The sequence below is a fragment of the Aphelocoma coerulescens genome, chromosome 9 (genome assembly GCF_041296385.1).
Source record: "Aphelocoma coerulescens isolate FSJ_1873_10779 chromosome 9, UR_Acoe_1.0, whole genome shotgun sequence".
Classification (NCBI taxonomy): domain Eukaryota; kingdom Metazoa; phylum Chordata; class Aves; order Passeriformes; family Corvidae; genus Aphelocoma; species Aphelocoma coerulescens.
Window position 1 is genome coordinate 15,526,375 of NC_091023.1, and position 15,965 is coordinate 15,542,339.

General features: G+C 44.8%; 1 protein-coding gene across 2 annotated transcripts in view; it reads right to left on the reverse strand.

The window, feature by feature from the left end:
• CCDC50 (coiled-coil domain containing 50) overlaps positions 1-15,965 on the reverse strand; it is a 43,437-nt gene that overhangs the window by 6,941 nt on the left and 20,531 nt on the right. Inside the window, exons 4-11 of one of the 2 annotated variants that reach the window (XM_069024921.1) lie at positions 12,336-12,426; positions 9,521-9,638; positions 5,159-5,857; positions 3,502-3,608; positions 2,856-2,900; positions 2,211-2,315; positions 1,232-1,311; positions 109-206 (exon numbers count right to left, since the gene is read on the reverse strand). In XM_069024921.1, the coding sequence (XP_068881022.1) occupies positions 109-206; positions 1,232-1,311; positions 2,211-2,315; positions 2,856-2,900; positions 3,502-3,608; positions 5,159-5,857; positions 9,521-9,638; positions 12,336-12,426 (1,343 nt within the window). The remainder of the gene's footprint in view (positions 1-108; positions 207-1,231; positions 1,312-2,210; positions 2,316-2,855; positions 2,901-3,501; positions 3,609-5,158; positions 5,858-9,520; positions 9,639-12,335; positions 12,427-15,965) is intronic. The other variant, XM_069024922.1, reaches the window with a different exon arrangement.

A 15,965-nucleotide genomic window follows, 5' to 3' on the forward strand; every position in this document is an offset into this window, starting at 1 on the left:
CTTCTCTATCTGCATCACTTTCAAACACTCTGTCCCCTGCAGGCTGCTTGTGTGAGGAAAACAGCTGACAATAACCCAAGTGCTGGGCAGCCCTGGGGTTGATCCTACCTTTAGGAGAGTGCTCAGGTTTGGGGATCTGGCGCAAGGGGCTGGGCTGGCTCGTGTAATACCGAGAGTGCTCAAAGTCATCGAGGAGCGGCTGTGACCTGCCAAGCACGGTGTAAAAGAAGTGTTGGGACATAACTCAAAGGCACAACAGTGTAGTAAGAGCAACATCTCAGCTGTCTGGTCTGTTACTGTCAGTTTGATGCAAACCTTGCCTGGCCCAGACCTTCTGCCTGCAGAACAGCTCCTCTGAGCACAGCCTATTACTGTTTCTGCAGTGAGAAAAGCAGTGAGAAAAGCAGAGTATTTACTGCTTCTCATGGACCTCTTTCATTTAATAACTGTTTAAGTTGTCAGGAAATAAAGAATTTCCATTACGAAGTTTGCTGCAAACCTCACTCAAAAGGGCAACATTTTGAAGTGGTTAGTGCTTGCACAGTTTTACCCCCAGAGTATTTTAATATGATCTGTCTCAACCTGCACACCTCATTTGTTGTTTCTTTTGTAAATTCAACAAGAATTTCTAGGTTCCTTTCTGGAAAGGAAATCACAGCTACTGGGGTCACTTCCAGGGTTTAGTCCCTCATGAAGGGCATTGAGCCAGAGTACCAAGTGATTCAGAAGCAGCAGTGGGCTACAGCATGTTCCCAGTTTGGGATGAGGCACCCTTGCAAAGCACAATGCTCTTGCTTGCAGGGGGGTGTTCACATGCAGCAGTGGGAGCTGCGTACAGGGCTTAACTGGGAGCAAGGACCAAGGGAGCAGCTGTGCAAATGCATGGTGATTACTCCTTCCTGCCCAGAGATGACATTTTGTTTCACATCCCCAAAAGCTGTTTAACCGTCTCAATGTTTCTCTGCCATTTAACAAATGTCACTGGACAAGCTCATCAATCTCTGTCAGCACTGGGCATGGAGACCAATATGGACAAGTGCCATGAGCACAGTGAGTGACTCACATCACCAAACCCCTCATGAGCTCTGAGCCCTCCATCGCTCTGCTTTCCACCAAGTGCCTTGTGCGTGGGTCAGGCTGGTCATCCCACAAGACCCAGCCTCCCTAAGACCCAGCTTCTCAGCAGCTTCCCAACTGCATTCCCCATTCTTGCCAGCCAGTTCAAGCTCACCTTGAAGACCTGTCACTTCTGTGTCGCTGAGTTTCAGGCCCCTCTCTTGACCTTGAGCGCGTGGACTCGCCTGCATCAGGCTGATGGGAAGAAAGGAAATCAGCTTGTCTGTGTGCCTTGCAAGACACCAGCCAGTACACCAGGACTGCCACAACTCCACGCAGTCCTTTCATGCTTGGTTTACACACACAGTTAACTACAGCCAGACATGCAAATGGCAGCATCAGGACTCATTTCCAGTAAACAAAACGCAGCCTTGCTGAGCCAAACTCAATTTTTGCACTAAATATGTGACAGCACTAAGGGACTGTTCCAAAGCTGGGGTTGAACACAGTCTGTGTGTAATGACTGCACGTGGCTGGGCTGAGCAGGAAGGACCGGGGCAGGCAGCTGTGCTCCTGCAACCACTGAAACTCAGCAAGGAGGCTGAAAACACCAGAGCTGCCTCCAAGGTTAACACCACATTCTCTTAGCAGTGCTGACCATAAAATCTGTTTGCTCTCCCTTTCCATGCTGGCCAGCCAAGCCTCTCTGATATTACTCCTACAAAAACTCAGGCACAATAGACTCGGAACTTTCATTACAGTCAGTTATGAGGCAGAGTGACAACTGAAGCCGCTGCATTGCCCTTACACAAACAGAACCAATTACTGCTTTTATTGCCGCAGTCAGGATTTCAGCAGAGGGAAGGTCCTGCACCAGGGACTGACAGTGCTTCAGGGAGGCCACAAGGTGCTGTGACAGCCAATGCCATCCTCCAAGGCCAGAGCCCAAGGACTACCTTGCTTGAGGCTGAAGCCAAAAGCATCTAACCAAGGAGGTGGCTCCAAAAGGCTTGGGAAGCACCTGAATAACAGACAGCAAGGACCTTTTAGATGCACCACCACCTTTTGCTCCCACCACACACACTCACCTCCCTGTGGAAATAGGAATAATGTTATAGCACCTTATCTGTGGTGCCTCCTGAAGCTTGGCATACCTTCCAATCTTGATCATGCCTCCTCTTTTCAAAGGAAGACTTTTCTCTTTCTTTCCCTTTTCTTAAAGCCTTTTTCTCCTCAGCCATCAAGAGCCGAGCAATTTCCTAGAAGGGAAACACAGACGCTGTCAGACAATTTTACTGCTCTAGTGGATTTGAGTTACTCAAACCCTTTCCCATGGACAGCTGCTGAATGGAAAGGGTGCAAATCCAGGATTTCATCCATCTGTGATCAGAAATCAAGGCACAGGGAAAAATTAAGACTGGTGACATGAAACATGCCCAGTAGCTCCCTGATTTTCCAGAACTGCATTTGCAGAGCCTTTCTGCCCTCTGCCTCTTTCCCTTAAAGGGGTTGGTGGCTCATCTCACAGCATCTTGGGTAGTCTCCCATGGGGCTCAGTTACAAGAAATACTCTTACAGAACCATGAACTTCTTTTCTTTGTCATGGTTGCAACAGGCAGTCCTCCCTCCTTGGGCAGCCTGAGCATATACATTAAACTCATCTGGAAGAAAATCTCACTGGAGCCCCAAGCTTACCCTACAAGGAAAGCAATTAACAACTAGAGGGTCAGAGAGGACAAGGGGTGTTTAGCAGCTTCTTCAAGTAAAGGAATTCCACAAGTATTTGGCTTGTTGCTTACCTCATCCTGTGCTACTTGAGCTGCCTTCTGATCTGCCTCATTAGCCTGTGGGGGGAAAAAAAAAGGTGGGAGAAAAAAAAAAAAAAGAGATAAAAGAGTAGTATCTCTGAATTATTCATAATTATTAACCTACTGGGCAGGGCAAGTAGGTGCCCATACAAACATACTACCATCCTATCCAAATATTTTTAGCTACCTCACTATTTACCTTACAACCCAACATCAAAATGCCATTTCAGCTTTTCATCTGAATTTTGCCCTCCATGTATCTGCCAAGCCACACCACAATGCATTTCCCACTCTGCTGCCCTCTCTCTCAAAGATGAGCACTGGCCTGTCCACTTGTGAGCTGATCACACTGATTACAGGCCATCTTTACCTGCCTGGAAGCATTCACTTAGTATCGCTCTGCTGCAATACTTTAATTTTGGGGTATTTATTTCAAAAAAATGGGGCTTTACTAGCTGGAAGGCAGCTGTCACTCCATATTCATGTGTACAGAAGAGAAAGGTAATTAGCAGAATGCACAGGAGCAAAGGCCTTAAGTCTTATAGTCACTCTCATATACCAAAGATTTACTAATTAAAGTTGTCATTGCTGGCTGCCTTAGTTTCTTCAAGTTGACCAATGCATCCTCTCTACTTACCAGGAGCTCTTCCTCCTGCAGCTTCCGAGCAATCTCTGCATCAGACAACTCCTGTTCCATCCGGGGTCCATCATACATGGCTTGTTTCATCCCCCTCAAATTAGTGCCTATGGAATTGAGAGAAAACAATCAACTCAAACATCCTGCAAATGCTTTGGTAAGGAGATCACTACCATCTCCTCAGCCACCAGCAAATCCCCCACTGAAGAGAACCAGAGATCACCACAGTGTACCTGCCACACTGCTGGTTTGAGGGCACCTTTAAGCTGAGGTGCAGCATACACAGCAATATCCAACACACTGTGTCTTAGATAACAAATGCTAACTCCATGGCAGAACAGACCATGTCCCTTGAAGCAGTCTTTGGTGACAGCAATGCTAGCAAAGGAATTGTAATTTGTCACTCTCTGCATTGATACAGATACACTGGCAAAACTGGGCAGCAGAGAGCAGCCCAACATTTGATAGAAGCACTGCAGAGTCTGAACACACTGCTGGAGCAGCATGGGCTGCAAGGGTTACCTGCGACGGGTTCATGTGAGTTTTCAGACAATTCCCTCCTTGGGATGACCCATGAATCTTACAATTCAATGAGAAGAGAAGGAGGCATTTTTGAAATTCATATGATGTTCAGTTCCTGCTTTGAGTATAGTTTTGTTATTTTAAAGCTAAACCGGATTAACACCTTCTATTTCCCTAAGGGAGAAGTTCTTACCATAAGGAAGAAGGATAATTGTCCCAGTATCTCCAGAGACAGACACACATTATCATCCTCACCTTATCCATGTGAAGATCAGTTAGATGGCTTAAAGCATAAGCTATCCCATGCTTTGACAGACATAGATCCAAGTCTCTACTTCACTAAGTCACCCCTACTTCCACTGTGGCTTTAAAAGTAGAAGGATGGATCTGGATCTTTAAAGGCCCCAACCCCCAAGTGCTGTTGAGCAAGAACTGCACAGGTACACATTTCCCAGAAAATTCCACTTGTATAGAATTTGGTAAGAACCCCATTTTACAAATAGAACCCAGCTGGATGCTCAGTGCCACTAGTGAACTTTGCCCAAAGTGAATTAATTAAGTTGCCAGTGGGGCTTTCAATAAGAAGTGAATGAAAATTGCTGCGTTTTTTAGTGCTTAAGCAAAGTGTCCTCACGTTTACAGTCCTGCATCTCAACTCCACTAAATACAACCATAATCCTAACATTCAAGGGTTTGCTACTTTTTTTATCTCCTGTGCAAGGAGACCACCGCATAAAACGTATCATGAAAACAAAAGCTGGGTATTGGTTGTTGCCTGGGCTTTTTTGGGGATCTTTCTTTGGGGGTGGTGTGGGGTATTTTTTGGGGGAAGGGGGGGGGCATTTGTTTTCTTAAAACACAGGATACCAAGGGCACCATTTCCAACAATACCTTCTTAATCATCCTTTCCAATGCCTTGGAACATCAGGACATAAACAGAACAAGAACATTAATGGATATGAAGAATCCTGCTAAATCAGGGAGAAATATGGGCAAGATTCCCTGTGTACACATTGCAGGTAGATACTGGAGAGAAGCATCTTCCAAAGGAGGCCAAACATATCTCAGACACCAGTATGGGGCACGTAAAGGTCCATCCCCACACAGACACACACCTTCCCCATCACTTGGTTACCTGAATCCCGCTGGCAGTCTCCAACCTTCCCCTGGCTCACAGCATGAGGGGAGGGGGAGTGTCTCCTGTGTCCCGCCCTTTTGTAGGCTCTTGTCTCACCCCTCCTACAGTCACCTCTAGATTCAGCATCATAGAGCTTCTCGTCACGTGCCATCCTGTGTGATGAATGGCCCTGATGGCGAGACTTCTGTTTCTCAGGGTGCTGCCTGCCACCCCGATGCCAGGTCTCCTGCTCCGCCTCCAGTTCCATCTCGAGAAGCGGAAGGTGCTTTTCTCTGTCTTGCCTTGGTGGCTTTCTGCTGTGCCGTGCTTCCTCTGCGAGTCCATGCTCTGACTCCAGGTCAAGACTCAGAGGTCTCCTCTCCTTCTCCCTGCCAGCTGTCCTCCTCTCCCGCAGCTCCCAGCTATTGCTGTCATCATAGGCACGGTGCTCAATCTCTCTTTCCAGGTCAAGGCTGGCATGTCTCCTGGACCTTCCCTGGCTGGCTGTCTTCTGCTCCTGCTGATGGCCATTGCTGGCCTCTCTCAGTTGAGGAGACCTCAGACGGCCCTCAGAGGTGGAGTGCCCGTGTTTGGGGGCACCACTGGGCAAAGGTGAGGGGGGTCCTCGGTGCTCTCTCTGCTGGTGCCTGCACCTGCCATGACTGTGTGCTCTGGGAGGTTCAGAAATCTGCTCTCTGGGGTCACCCCAGGGGCGCTCTGAGCAATGGGGGGACAAACAAGGAGGGGGTTAGTGGTGCAAGGGTTAATGGGGGTTCGAGGCCAGACTCAGAGCAGGCAGATGAGAGAGCTTGATACAAGGTGCTGAAAATGCAGGCAAAGCATGATGAAAGAAAGAATAATAACAGGGACAGATAAGGCCTTCAGGATACAAGAGGGGACACAGTGAAATGGCAGCCTGGCTAGCAGCGCTGCACAGGAGGCAACAAGGCTGGAGCAGAAAGCATAGCTCCAACCCAAAAGTGTCTGAGCACTTCCTAGACAAGGACAAGTCAATATGGAGACAAATGACTTTTAATAATGCCACTGGGGCTGAAAAACAGCCAAGAGAGCAGCTCATCTCCTGATGACACATCACTGCTGCAGGATCCTGAAACCATCTGGAAAAGGTTTGCAAAAAAGGGCACAAGATGCAGGAAAGATTGGGAGACAATGGGGGCATAAGAACAGGAGGGGCCAAGCAAAGAGGTGAGGTTGGACCCTGGCTTCACAGCACAAGGTTTTTCACCAGAAAAAACAGTCTCACCTAACTGGGGGAAAGACCCACATAAAGCTGAAAAGAATTAAGTTGGTAGGATAGGATAGGATTTTTTTTTCTGTAAAAGCAAGAACAGGATAGCTGCAGCATCCAAACATCTTCTACCCCAGACTGTCACATATCTTTTGGAGACCCATAAGTTTCAGGGCCTGCATTTACTCATTGTCTAAAGAGAAATTTCAGCTCTGAATGCAAAGATGGAAATCTTAGGGCAGAATAGGACCTCATAAAACCCAGGCTCCTGACCTCAGCATTGTGGTTAAAGAAGCTGCTTACTTGGCATTTTGGCAGGGTTGTTTCCTCCATACTTTCCAGAAAGCAGGTAGAAATTTTCTCTGCTTTTAATTTCAGTAATAAACCTGAAACAGGTAGGAGGATGCAGCAGTCTGCCTGCATACAATCTACTAATTGATTTATTTTTTCAACTAACCTATTTGCTAGGAAAAATCATTGCACTGAGTGAACTATTATCTCTCCACAGCAGCTTTTCAAAATGAAAAAAAATGCCTTGAAGCAGAGATTGATTTGAAACAGAACTACACACACAACCCCCCGCCAAAAAACCCAGCAGCAGCAGACTTTCCTCTCCTCAGCTGTCCAGAGTTTGTTTTATAGTATCTCAAAATATTTAAAATAGATTTCACTGCACATGAACTACATTCTGTTTTAATAAATAGCTCTGTCTCACTTACAATCCATCTAGATTTCAGAGGGAGAAAAACAAACCTCACACCAAAACTGAACATTCCCTTTGAGTCATTCTATTCAGAAAAAAGTTTTTCAGAGCCAGCAAAAATAGAGCTTACAGAAAATCCACCTTGAAAACAAGTCTGTGTGACTTTTATCCAGAATAGGTGTATTTTTAAAAGTCCAAGAACTGTAACAGGAACTGCTGTAGTTGCTCTTCAACTGGTTGGGTTTTTTCTGTTCAGTTCTAGATCATTCATATGATTTACAGAAAACAAATATACAGTCAAACAATCTAAGTGACTTACTGAACAACAGAGACCAGAGCCTGAAAGCAAGAGTCAGTTTTTGAACAATACTCAAAAGGGTCTAAAAACTTATTCAATTTTGTCATTAAGGAAAGCTCAATAATAAATACAACAGCAGAGAGCAGGAGAACACAAAAGAGCAAAGCATGGCTGTGCTGGGAAAGGATTGCTGCAGGTAACACAACCGTGCCAGACAACCCAAGAAGAAGATTTGCTTTTGAGGTATCTTAGGGTGATTAATTCATCAGCAGGTGCTGGTTCCTGTGGCACCTTCCACAGGGGCCATGTAAACAGTCTTTAGAACCTGGTGTTACTCTCTGAAGCAGCAAGTGACTGAGCAAATATGAAAATGTTTTTCATGGCACAGACACTTCCTGGAGGAACTCTGTCCTTTTTTGTGTTTATTTTTCCACTTTTAAAGAGCTCAGATTGCTTTGGAGCAATAGGCCTAATTCACATTCCTCCTGGATGTGGATAAATTTTACTTCATCTCAAACAATAAAACAGAAAACAAACAAAAAACCACACATACACAAAAAAAAACAAACCACCAAAAAAAAAAACAAACAAAAAAACCCCCCAAAAACACACCCCACTCCCTACGAAAACAAAAGAAACCTAAAGAAAGCAAGGGGTTTTTATTTGTTTCAGTTCACAGCTAATGAGGACAATACAAACCAAGGCTGCTGAAGCCTAATTGAATGGTGCCCAAGCCGTTAAGAGGTTCCAGACCAATGAGCCAGATGATCCAGGCATCAAAATTCACTCCAGTCCTTTATGGCTTTTAAGGAGTGCAGATCAATAGCAGCACTACTATGAGTGGTCAGGCAAACACCTCCTACCTCACCTTCAAAATTATGGATTATTGCAGGAAGAAAACTTAAACCCACAAGATACCCTGCTCTCCAAATCCACACCAGTCTTACTTCAGGAAGTCACAGGCTTTGTCAGCTGATTTCTTATAAAAATCCATCCTGTCCTATGATCTCTGAATGCACAGTTACCCATGTTGTATTTTTTCAGAGACTTTCTCCCATTTAATTCTGAAAACCTGAAGTCTGGGTTGGCCATAACACTCCAAGAGCAATTTTTCCCATCTTTGTACATGTAGCAGGACTTGTGGTCATGAAGTTTCCACCTGGTTACTGTTTTGCGCTTTTGAACTTTGTACTTTCTTGGCTATCTTTGAACTTCTTTTAAACTGAAACTAAAATGCTTTGTGTAAGTTCAAATGAAAGACTTTAAAACTGCCAATGGCATTGATGTTAAAATGAGAAATGAGGTTTGATCTTCATTTTCACAATCTGTTAATCAAAAGCAACCCATCTTCCCCACCACATTTTTGAAGAAAGAACACAGGAACCACCACCAGTGCACAGCAAAGCCATCCCCAGATTGCTCCATAATTAAACACACCCTGATTCTCTCCTCCCAGTTTAAGAAGGCCTGTATTCAATCACAAAAGCTGACCAAAAGGAAGCAAAAGAGCACTGTGGATCAAATAATTTCTGCACTGTCCCAGATGATAATCACAGCAGAGACACTCTGTGGAGATGACCTTGTTCTTCAGTAAGTCATTCAAGGCAGTTGTGCTAATTTTACAGCTTGGGTACATACCTGCAAGGAGCTATTTTTGAAACACAGCTCCATGAACCAGCATTTATTCCTTCATGTAGCCGTGCCAGCACCACAAATGAGCACATGGAACGGTTTCTCTTTGAATGCAAGCAGGGAATTGCACTGGCATTTCTCCCACACACCCTTGGTGTCACACAGCAGTAACTGCCTTATCAGCCACTGTCTTTTTCCAGAAGCACTTTTAAAACATGTGTGGCTGTACTTGGACATACACACACCACATTCCCTATCCCTGTCCTTTAGGCCACGTTCAAGGACAATAAAAATTATTAAATTGTCTTTTCTGCTTTTTTGCTTTTTAACTAAATATTCCTGATTATAAAGTAATCTGATTCTGACCCTGGAAACTGATGTAACATTACAGTGCTAAATGCAGAACTGTAGGATAAAGGGAGTTTCCTAAACAGTTATCAGACCACCAGGTTCACCTATACTGCCATGATCTTGACCTTTTATCTTGCAGAAACATACCTCCATTTTCTGCATAATAGCTCTCTTCATAGCCTGTGTGTGCCTGGGACTCTGGGTAGTGCTTCTTGCGCTTTTTTTCTTCCTGCAGTTCTTTCTGTTGTAGGAGACGGGCAATATCCTGCAGAGATGGAAGAAAACAGACATTAAGTCACCACTAAAAAGTATCTCCAGATTCTTTTATTCAAATCTTTATTGAATTATTAAAATCCTTATTAAAAAAAAAGGTTTAATTTTTCAGACATGGCAACAACAGAACAACAGTTACTCAAATTCAACCCCTGGGCCAGATGAGGCTTTCAAATTAATGGATGGCACAAGGGACCATGTCAGCAACCAGCATTCAACCTCACCCAGGCCCAGTGCTGAGATTCCAACCCCATGGCAAACTCACAAGTTCCTGCTTCTCCTGCACACAAGCCTGCTAAACCCTAATGGCCAAAGCAGGGCAGAAAGGACTGCGTGTGCAACCTCAGGCTATCAACAAGGATTTGGAAGTCACAGAAGTGCACACCCACTCACAGGAGTGGGCTGGATCTCCCCCCTGCACTCTGCCAGGGAAAGAAAAACACAGAGGCAAAGACTGTCCAGCTAAAGGCACTTCTGACTGGAAGGAGTTCCCAGAGCAAATCATGAACTCACTTCACACTGGCTGTAATTTGCAGGGACTACAGGATGCCAGGCAGGGAAATGCATCAGTTTGACAGACAGAGACTTGAAGGAAAAGAAAATCGAAAGGACATTAGGAAGAGCAAACTAGGCACAAGGCAGGAGCACAGTGGGGACTGCAGCCGTTTGTCTTCTGTCACAGTTTTGCTAGATATGCCAAAGAGAAGAGCACTCCATTTTCCTAATTGGTTTTCCTTCGAGATGACTAATGGATCAACAAGGCCTAGGAACCACAAACAGCTCCCTGGGGTTTGCTCCTCTGAGGCCCAGCAGCTTGTGAGTCAGTGGAGCCAGTCTGGAGCTAGGGAGCAAAGCTGGGAGATACCAGCAGGGCATGCTGCCCCTTTGGATGCTATTCATTTAAGCCTTCCTAATCCTCAGGACCTTTACAGAGCCATGCATGTAAAGCGGACATTGCAGGCAGGAAAGGCATGGCTGAAATGCAAACTAAGAGTCAACACCCCTCAGAGCCAAGCCAGCACTGGAGGACATTGGATGACTACTCAAATACAAATTATAATTTCAGGATTCAGGTAAGATCTGCTCTGAAACCAGCTTTGTGGAAAATCTGGGGATGCCACAGCCTCTTTCCAAAAGAGAAAAAAAAAACAAAACAAAAGCACCCCAAATCAAAACAACAACAAAACAAAACCAAAAAACCCTCCACAAACTCCTTCCCCTGACAAGGTTAACCTTTCTAGCAAGTACACTAAAGTCTATAAATATATGAGTTAAGCACATTATCTTCAGGACTGAGACAGCTCAGGACTTGCAAATCCACACAAACCACTTCTTACAAACAGGATTCATAAGCAGGCTGGGCAGACAGGCTTAGTGCTTCATTTAAAAACCCTGCACTCCAGAAAGGATATGCCTCAGTCCTCAGCTACATTTCAGCCACACTTGGGAACTTCCCACGTACCAGCAGGAAGAAAAAGAATATTTATGACTTCTCCTTGCTTTAAGCCACAGTCAGCTGAAGCCTGCTCCCAATTGCACAGGATGGTCAGCAGGCTGGTTTGACAAGCTGCAAGAACCTGTTGTCAGACCAAGGATATCCCTGCAGTTCTCTATGTAAAGCAGGAAGGAAAGGTGCCCCAAGTCAACATTAGTTCTGCATCTCCTTCACCTTCCTGATAAAAATAAGACAGACTGTTACCTCTTTAACACAAATCCTGTAGCCAAAGTGTTCCTCCCACCCTGTTACCACGAGCTCTTCTTGGAAGACAAGCCCTTCCCATCTGTCTGGGCAGCCTTTCAGTACTTTCTTGGAATTAATGGTAGAAGAAGAAAATGAAGTCTTGCAAAAAATCCTGATGGATCTGTCAGGTAAGGGCAGATTCTTATTTCTGGCTCTTCCAGGAAATACACCCTTGTGTTCAAGCTCTTCCTATACAGAAAATGCCACCATTGCACCAAGGTGCCTCTTAAAAATCTTGAGACAACTCAGGCTTCTCAGGATACCATCTGAAATTGGGACACACTCCAGGCTCACACAGGTGTTCCTCGACTCTGTGGGTTTCTTGAAAACTCAATCTGACAGGCTGACCCACCAAGGTGACCAACAAGCCAAATCCTTTGTACACTATGAACAAACCACACCACCCACTCTCAAGCAACAGCAGCAGCACAACATTCTGAAGTCACAACAGGAATCTGCTAGCAAGAAACTGTAACAGTGTTCAGGCTGTGAAAGACTAAATTGAAAAATGGAGAAACCAGAAACAGATGGCTGGGCTGCAAGTCCTGCTGAAACCTTTGCATCAAAGACCAAGAAATGACAGCCCAGGATTCTCCCAAGAGCAGAACCTGTCTTCTTGCATTTGAGAAAGCCAGCAGGTCTGAGTGTATAAACAATCAAAACTTCCTACACCAGGGCAATAAACACCTCAGCAAGACTTACCTATTACTTGCCTTCTTCATTAGCAAGGCCACTGGCATCAACAACTCTTATGACCCTTGAGTGTGAGGACTATGACTGTATCTTATTCCTGTAACAGGACTCCCCAAAATCTCTGTGCACACAGAGGTCTGTCAGGACAAGGACTGCCACCATGCAAGCCAATTCCTGTGGCTACTGGCCAAGAAATGTCTGCCCTAAAAGGGCTGCTACAAATAGCCCTGCCATCCCTGCAGCTTTAAAGGTTACCTCGTCTTTTTCCTCTTGCCTGCGGCGCTCCTCCGCTTCAAACGCGAGCTTCACTTGGATTTCCTGAGCAATCTCGCAGTCCTGTCGTTCCCTAGAAGGCAAGGAGACAGGGATTATAGGCAGCTGAAGTCACAGGCATCAGTCAGCCTGGAGAAAGGGACAAAAGAGCTAAAAAAAAAATCCACCCGATTTACACAAAAGAATTATTGCTCAGTGTTAGTGCAGAGCTATGAATCCTCACCAGGGACCAGAACTCCCTGTACTTACTGGTGGCCAAATTTAGAAAATACTTCCCCAAAACATCCACAGAGTACAAAGTAAAAGAGATTCATGGGAAGATTGCTAAGAAATGAGATAGGTACCACAAAATAGGGCAGGCCAAGGTAGTGCTCAGGCGTCTGCAAACAACCTAATTCTGCTGAGTTTTTGTACATGTGGTATCCAAGGAGGGGCTCAGGGGGTATGGTTAATGCAGGCATTTCTGAGAAGTGGTTTTCACGTGTACGCCAAGGAGAAGAAAGTGCAGGAATATGGTATGTAGGGCAAGTGGAGGCTGGAGGTAATGAATGAGAAATGCCACTGAGCTGGAACAAGACACAAAAGCAGGACCAGTGCCAAGAGGCAAGGGAGCAACATGTGTCAAAGCAAGAGGGAAGGAGCCACTGCCACAGTGCCACAAGACTGCATCAACTGGGGACAGGGAGAGATCAGAGCAATTGAAATACAAGAGGTTTGGCTACGCAGACAGACCAAAAAGGCTGGAAAGCATCTGCAAGAATAGTGCCACACTCAGCAGCATGCTCTGATGTCCAGCAAACAGGCTGGAACAATGGCCGAGGATTACTCAGGGCAATTCAGAAAAGGTTGTGGAATTTGAGAAGAAAGACTAAAAGCTCTCTCTTTCAGCACTGTTGAGATTGAGCTGAAGAGCAGCTCTGAACAGGTCAGAAAAGTCAATCCCTGCAATTGCAACTACTGAAAGGCAAGGCATAGGAGGAGAACAGCTGGGAGCAGCAACAAGCAGAGCCTGCTTTATTAGAATATAATCTTTTAAAGAATACACTCACGATGATCAGGTAGGTGATGAGAAGAGTACCAAGAGCATGTTGTGGAAGAAAAGCAAGTAACTAAAGCTGTGCTGTGTGGGCTGGAGCAACTAGTTCTAGCTTTGAGCAAGAATCTGGGCATAAATGACGTAGTGAATCTGGAGGCAAAGGACTGGGAGAGACTCTAGGACATGAGAAGAGGAAGTTAAAACACTTTTAATTGCAGACAAGCACTTTTTGTTGCAAAACCAAGAAATGTGGCATGGCTGGAGCAGCCAGTGGCACAACGGAGCCTTCCTTTACAGAAAGTGAAGAAGAGTGAGAGAAGCAGAAAGGGTGGTAAGGGTGGAGAGGAAGGACATTGCAACAAGAGGGTTTAGAGGACAAATGTCACCAAGAAACAACTCATTTGTCACAGGTGACAAAAAGGCACACACAGCAGGAAGGAAAAGAAGATTATTTCTGTCAACAGCTCCTTGGAAGCAGACCTGCAATCGGGCTGGAGTTATCAATAGGTCAAACATCTTATGACATCAGTTCCTTTCATCCAGGTAATAAAACCTGGCAATTTTTGCATGTGCCTGAGTGTGTTTCATTTGACGCTGGGGACAGATCTGTTCAAAGCCACAGGAGTTCACACAGCAGCATATCTAGTTCTTGAACCTGCTTTTCAAAAAGGGACCTTGGCAAACCTGGCACCTGCAGAGAACCACAGCTGCCAGCAAAACAATAGCTGAATAAGCCAATCCTAGGGAGCAGGCTGTCAGTGAGCCTGGTAGTGGATCCTTCACAACCCCAGGCTCTGAGGACGTGAAACCAGGTAGAAAACAAGTCAGAAAGGTCAGACGCATCAAGGCATTGCACGTCTCCAGTTCCCCTGGCACTGTGAGCAGAGCTAAGGTGCCAAGTTCATCAGCACAAACCGACTTGCTAAATGCTTAAAATACATCCTATTGCAGACAAACAGGACAGAAAAACAACTAATCATCTTTCACAGCTAAGGCAACAAGGTCATTGCCTCTCTGTTAGCAGCAAGGAACACCAGAAGCAATGCAAAAGCAGAAGCATTTTCTTCTTTCTTATGACACATCTTGGAATACACCACATCAATTCCTAAGAACTGAACAGCCACAGAGGATTAGATTTGGGGGTTTATTGCCCAGCAGTAATTAAATACTGAGACTCGATTAGTTAGTCAACACAACCTAATGTATTAACTTGTGTGAGCATAAGAAGATAGGTTCAACAGCTTTGACAGCTCTTCCTTGTCCTTCAGTTTCTTTAGTGTGAGTTCAAGTGCCCATCAGATCCCAGAAATCAGTCAGAGCAACATAAACATCACCATTCCTAAATATTCCACTCATGTCCTTTACTCCTGGGCAGCCAGGAGTGTTAAGAATGTTGGGAAAACTCTATATCAGTTTATAAAAAAAGAGAAAAAAACCAAAAGTCTGTGTGATCAGAAAGCTCCCTCCCATTCACAGTGACCGTAGCTACTACAGTTGTTGCCAGATGAGGAAAAAAAAAGGGAATGTTTAAATGAACTATTCAAAGGAACTGTTCACATCAGTGCAATAGAACCATCACAACACTGGGAGCAAAACAGGGAAAGAACGTATTTTCACACTATTTTATTTTAGTAATCTTGCTACTATGGTTAGCAGCGTGCAGGTTTCTCAGCTAGATGCAAGAGATGCTTTAAAGAAGAATGAAAATAAGGTTTGATGCTTCCCTGAATTCTTAAAAAGAAATGTTTCTATTCTCTCATTTATCTTCACAAAGTCTTTCTGAGAGAATTTAGGATTTGAAAGAGAGAAAAAAGCCAATAAATTTGAAGAGCTTTTTTGTATTTCCTGTTTCTCAAGACCCCTTAGTTCTGCCCTTTTACTCCTCCCATCACCTTGCAGTGTCAAATTGTCCTAGATGACACAGAAAGCAACAACAGCAGGGATTATTTTGTTGCCAGAACATGCTACTCTTGGACAAGGAAGAGACAATGGGAATACACAAAGAATTATGGAAGAAAAAGATCCAATTACAAAAGGATGCCTCCAACTTCTTTTTACTATTCTTGCAGAAGAGCTCCTGTTCTCAGAAGCCAAACTGCTGCTGACACAACATTTTACATCAGCAGTTCTGCCTGTGCTTTGGCTCACAAAGTTCTTAAATCCCATTTTACAGAGTCCTACAAGAAAATTGTTTGCAGCTCCCAGCAAGTAACAAAGAGAAATCATGTATGCCATACAAAAATCAATTTTTATGTTGTCATTTACCCACTCCCATCTCTAATTGGTAATAAAGACAATACTATTGAAAAAAAGCAGAGACTTGAGAGATACATATGTACATAAGGTCTGTCCCAGTGTGCTGGGAACATTGAAAACAGTGGCTGATCTGTCACAGCTTCAAAGCTTTCATGAGCCGCTGCTTTGAAGCCAGTCCTGTATCTCCCACATCTGCAACACAGAGCTCTTCTGCTCCATCGCTGTCAGATGAGCCACCCAGGCTCTGTGATCCACCACAACTGCACCTGGTGGGTGGCATCCCAGAGCCCAACAAAAGCCAGGAGGTAGCACAGCTGCTG